A 6,000-nucleotide genomic window follows, 5' to 3' on the forward strand; every position below is an offset into this window, starting at 1 on the left:
ATCTAAACATTTCAAGCAGACAACAAGAACAATTGGTTTGATGAAGAATGCAAAAACCTAAGAAAGAAATTGAGGAACCTATCCAACCAAAAACATAGAGACCCAGAAAACCTGAGCCTTCACTATGGTGAATCACTAAAACAATACAGAAATACACTACGGAAAAAGAAGGAACAGCACGTCAGAAATCAGCTCAATGTAATTGAAGAATCCATAGAATATAACCACTTCTGGAAAAATTGGAACACACTAAACTACAACACGAAGAGTTATCTATCCAAAACGGAAATGTATGGATAAACCACTTCTCCAATCTTTTTGGCTCTATAACAAAGAACAAACAGCAAAAACATATTCACAATCAATTACAAACCTTATTATCAGCTATTAAAGACTACCAGAACCCACTGGATTCTCCAATTACATTGAATGAACTACAGGATAAAATACAAACCCTCCAACCCAAAAAGTCCTGTGGTGTTGATGGTATCCTACATGAAATGATAAAATATACAGACCACAAATTCCAATTGGCTAAACTCTTTAACATCATCCTTAGCTCTGGCATCTTCCCCAATATTTGGAACCAAGGACTGATCACCCCAATACACAAAAGTGGAGACAAATTTGACCCCAATAACTACCGTGGGATATGCGTCAACAGCAACTTTGGGAAAGTCCTCTACATTATCATTAACAGCAGACTTGTACATTTCCTCAGTGAAAACAATGTACTGAGCAAATGTCAAATTGCCTTTTTACCGAATTGCCGTACGACAGAACACGTATTCACCCTATTCACCCTAATTGACAAACAAACAAACCAAAACAAAGGCAAAGTCTTCTCACGCTTTTCACTCAATTTGGCATGAGGGTCTGCTATACAAATTGATATAAAGCGGTGTTGGGGGAAAAATATATAACATTATCAAATCCATGTACACAAACAAGTGTGCAGTTAAAATTGGCAAAAAACACACACATTTCTTTCCACAGGACCGTGGGGTGAGACAGGGATGCAGCTTGAGCCCCACCCTCTTCAACATATATATCAACGGATTGGCGAGGGCACTAGAACAGTCTGCAGCACCCTGCCTCACCCTAATAGAATCTGAAGTCAAATGTCTACTGTTTGCTGATGATCTGGTGCTTCTGTCCCCAACCAAGGAAGGCCTACAGCAGCACAGATTCTGTCAGACCTGGGCCCTGACAGTAAATCTCAGTAAGATAAAAATAATGGTGTTCCTAAAAAGGTCCAGTTGCCAGTACCACAAATACAAATTCCATCTAGACACCATTACCCTAGAGCACACCAAAAACTATAAATACCTCGGCCTAAACATCAGCGCCACAGGTAACTTCCACAAAGCTGTGAATGATCTGAGAGACAAGGCAAGAAGGGCCTTCTATGCCATCAAAAGGAACATACAATTTGACATCCCAATTAGGATCTGGCTAAAAATACTTGAATCAGTTATAGAACCCATTGCCCTTTATGGTTGTGAGGTCTGGGGTCCGCTCACCAACCAAGAATTCACAAAATGGGACAAACACCAAATTGAGACTCAGCATGCAGAATTCTGCAAAAATATCCTCAGTGTACAACTGAGGATATTTGGTCCTCTGTAGTCCGTGGTCCTCTGTAGCTCAGCTGGTAGAGCACGGCGCTTGTAACGCCAGGGTAGTGGGTTCGATACCCGGGACCACCCATACACAAACATGTATGCACGCATGACTGTAAGTCGCTTTGGATAAAAGTGTCTGCTAAATGGCATATTATTATTATTATTATTATAAAACGTAAAACACCAAATAATGCATGCAGAGCAGAATTAGGCCGATACCCACTAATGATAAAAATCCAGAAAAGAGCCGTTAAATTCAACAACCACCTAAAAGGAAGCGATTCCCAAACCTTCCATAACAAAGCCATCACCTACAGAGAGATGAACTTGGAGAAGAGACCTGTAAGCTGGGCCTGGGGTTCTGTTCACAAACACAAACAGACTCCACAGAACCCCAGGACAGCAACAGAAACACAATTAAAAACCCAACCAAATCATGAGAAGAAAAAATAATTTACCAAAAAACGGAGCAAATTGGAATGCTATTTGGCCCTAAACAGAGAGTACACAGTGGCAGAATACCTGACCACTGTGACTGACCCAAAATTAAGGAAAGCTTTGACTATATATACAGTGGGGGAAAAAAGTATTTAGTCAGCCACCAATTGTGCAAGTTCTCCCATTAAAAAGATGAGAGAGGCCTGTAATTTTCATCATAGGTACACGTCAACTATGACAGACAAATTGAGAAAAAAAAATCCAGAAAATCACATTGTAGGATTTTTAATGAATTTATTTGCAAATTATGGTGGAAAATAAGCATTTGGTCACCTACAAACAAGCAAGATTTCTGGCTCTCACAGACCTGTAACTTCTCTTTAAGAGGCTCCTCTGTCCTCCACTCGTTACCTGTATTAATGGCACCTGTTTGAACTTGTTATCAGTATAAAAGACACCTGTCCACAACCTCAAACAGTCACACTCCAAACTCCACTATGGCCAAGACCAAAGAGCTGTCAAAGGACACCAGAAACAAAATTGTAGACCTGCACCAGGCTGGGAAGACTGAATCTGCAATAGGTAAGCAGCTTGGTTTGAAGAAATCAACTGTGGGAGCAATTATTAGGAAATGGAAGACATACAAGACCACTGATAATCTCCCTCGATCTGGGGCTCCACGCAAGATCTCACCCCGTGGGGTCAAAATGATCACAAGAACGGTGAGCAAAAATCCCAGAACTACACGGGGGGACCTAGTGAATGACCTGCAGAGAGCTGGGACCAAAGTAACAAAGCCTTCCATCAGTAACACACTACGCCGCCAGGGACTCAAATCCTGCAGTGACAGACGTGTCCCCCTGCTTAAGCCAGTACATGTCCAGGCCCGTCTGAAGTTTGCTAGAGTGCATTTGGATGATCCAGAAGAGGATTGGGAGAATGTCATATGGTCAGATGAAACCAAAATATAACTTTTTGGTAAAAACTCAACTCGTCGTGTTTGGAGGACAAAGAATGCTGAGTTGCATCCAAAGAACACCATACCTACTGTGAAGCATGGGGGTGGAAACATCATGCTTTGGGGCTGTTTTTCTGCAAAGGGACCAGGACGACTGATCCGTGTAAAGGAAAGAATGAATGGGGCCATGTATTGTGAGATTTTGAGTGAAAACCTCCTTCCATCAGCAAGGGCATTGAAGATGAAACGTGGCTGGGTCTTTCAGCATGACAATGATCCCAAACACACCGCCCGGGCAACGAAGGAGTGGCTTCGTAAGAAGCATTTCAAGGTCCTGGAGTGGCCTAGCCAGTCTCCAGATCTCAACCCCATAGAAAATCTTTGGAGGGGAGTTGAAAGTCTGTGTTGCCCAGCGACAGCCCCAAAACATCACTGCTCTAGAGGAGATCTGCATGGAGGAATGGGCCAAAATACCAGTAACAGTGTGTGAAAACCTTGTGAAGACTTACAGAAAACGTTTGACCTGTGTCATTGCCAACAAAGGGTATATAACAAAGTATTGAGAAACTTTTGTTATTGACCAAATACTTATTTTCCACCATAATTTGCAAATAAATTCATTAACAATCCTACAATGTGATTTTCTGTATTTTCTTTTCTCATTTTGTCTGTCATAGTTGACGTGTACCTATGATGAAAATTACAGGCCTCTCTCATCTTTTTAAGTGGGAGAACTTGCAAAATTGGTGGCTGACTAAATACTTTTTTTCCCCACTGTAGACTCGTGTGCGAATGGCCTTGCTATTTAAAAAAATTTTTTAAATCTAATTTTAAGCAACTCCCAAATCTATTGGGTAAAATACCACAGTGTGCAATCACAGCAGCAATATTTGTGACCTGTTGCCACAAGAAAAGGGCAACCAGTGAAGAACAAACACCATTGTAAATACAACCCATATTTATGTTGATTTATTTTCCTTTTGTACATCATTATAACACTGTACACAGCCATAATATGACATTTGAAATGTGTCTATTCCTTTGAAACTTGTGTGTGTAATGTTTACTGTCATTTCACTTTTGTTTAATATCTATTTCACTTGCTTTGGATATATAAACATATGTTTCCCATGCCAATAAAGCCCCTTGAATTGAGAGAGAGAGAGAGAGAGAGAGAGAGAGAGAGAGAGAGAGAGAGAGAGAGAGAGAGAGAACAGAGAGAGAGAGACAGAGAGAGAGAGAGAGAGAGAGACAGAGAGAGAGAGAGAGAGAGAGAGACAGAGAGAGAGAGAGAGAGAGAGAGAGAGAGAGAGAGAGAGAGAGAGAGAGAGACAGAGAGAGAGAGAGAGAGAGAGAGAGAGACAGAGAGAGAGAGAGAGACAGAGACAGAGACAGGGAGAGAGAGACAGAGACAGAGAGAGAGAGAGAGAGAGAGAGAGAGAGAGACAGAGAGACAGAGAGACAGAGAGAGAGAGAGAGAGAGAGAGAGAGAGATGTGGTGGTGGTGGTGAAGGAGATAAAGTGTACTTACGATAGACAGCCCTGAGATGCTCTCCTTCTCTGATGCCTGGTAAACATTCTTCATTGTGTCTGAGGGATAAAAGAGCAGACATAAAATAACCCTGTAACATCAAATGGCTGCACAGAGTCGTGGTGGAGTGGTCACATTCCCCTGACATGTCACATATTACCCCCCACCACTGACCAATCCCTGGTCATCCCTGCCTTCTGTGTCTCCTCCTCTGATTTCTTCTCTGTCAAACATATCCTCAAAAATCTATTTTTTTTAAACAAACATCAATTGCCTAAACACCAAAACAGTTACTCAATACTTCAATGACCATGGTATAGAACAGGGCTGTCCAACCCTGTTCCTGGACAGGCTGGACAGGAGGGTATCTCTTTAGGAACAGGGTTGGAGAGCCCTGCCGTACAGAATAACAATGTAACAACTGCTATAACGTCAACACCAACCACATCAGTCTATTGTTTGCAGTAAAGAGTCGTCCAGTTATGATCACATAACGGCAATATTTTGAAATGGAAGTTGCTCATTCTCTAGCCTGTGTGGCAAGAGCTTGCCACACAGACATGTATCTATTTGCAACGCCTGATTCCCACAATTTAAAAACAACACTTCAATTAAAACATTAAACTGTGCCTAAACCATACTGCCATGAGAAGTTGAGGTAACTTTCTTTCATGTTTAACAGTTCAAGAGCTAGGAAGTTTAGAATGTTCCACTAGTCATCTCCTTCTGTGCTTTCTTCACAACTTTTTCTCAAACTTAAAAAAAAGGTACAAATTCACAATAGACAAAACAATAGTGTTGCCGTGTGTGAAGAATCCCGTCACAGATTAGCAAATACTATCAAAGAACAGATCTATTTTTAAATCGAACTCTGTCAAAAAAACATCAACACCTGTGGACTGTGTTTAGCTTGGCAGGATCAAGCAGTCAAGAGTCATATTGTCCTAGCTTAGCTTTGATCAGAGGAAGAGAAAGCTCCTCACAACATTGTCTTAGCTTTTAAGAAGATGGGAAGAAATAAATAACAATACCTTGGCTCTAGAGGAGAGGAGAGAGCAGTCCGTAGCGTAGTTAGTGAAACTAAATCCTAACGCTTATATTAGGAGACCTTGGCTCCAGTGCTCTAGTCAGCCAGTCCCATGCCTAACAGTTAGATCCCTGAACCTGATGGCGACTCAAAGGTTAGCTTGTGCAGAGGTTCCTTGTCGTGGAGCTGTGACGATTATGGACTTTTGGGTAATGATTAATTGTCATGCAAATGGCCACCGATATTGTCATAATTGTAGCTAGGACATACCTAATGAATTGTAGCTAGGACATACCTAATGATATGGGGCGGCAGGTAGCTTAGTGGTTAAGAGTGTTGTGCCAGTAACCGAGAGGTCGCTGGTTCCAATCCCCGAGCCGACTAGGTGAAAAATCTGTCGCTGTGCCCTTGAGCAAGGCAC

General features: G+C 41.8%; 1 protein-coding gene across 1 annotated transcript in view; it reads right to left on the reverse strand.

Annotated features, from left to right (window-relative positions):
- LOC121548377 (ATP-binding cassette sub-family C member 12-like) overlaps nt 1-5,713 on the reverse strand; it is a gene marked incomplete at its 3' end in the record, with an annotated part of 63,994 nt that extends 58,281 nt beyond the window's left edge. The window contains 2 exon segments of the mRNA XM_045217182.1: nt 4,553-4,611; nt 5,584-5,713. Coding sequence (XP_045073117.1) covers nt 4,553-4,606 — 54 coding nt within the window.
- Nucleotides 5,714-6,000: the final 287 nt, after the last annotated feature.

Source organism: Coregonus clupeaformis, unplaced genomic scaffold (assembly GCF_020615455.1).
Source record: "Coregonus clupeaformis isolate EN_2021a unplaced genomic scaffold, ASM2061545v1 scaf0957, whole genome shotgun sequence".
In the NCBI taxonomy this organism is placed as follows: Eukaryota; Metazoa; Chordata; class Actinopteri; order Salmoniformes; family Salmonidae; genus Coregonus; species Coregonus clupeaformis.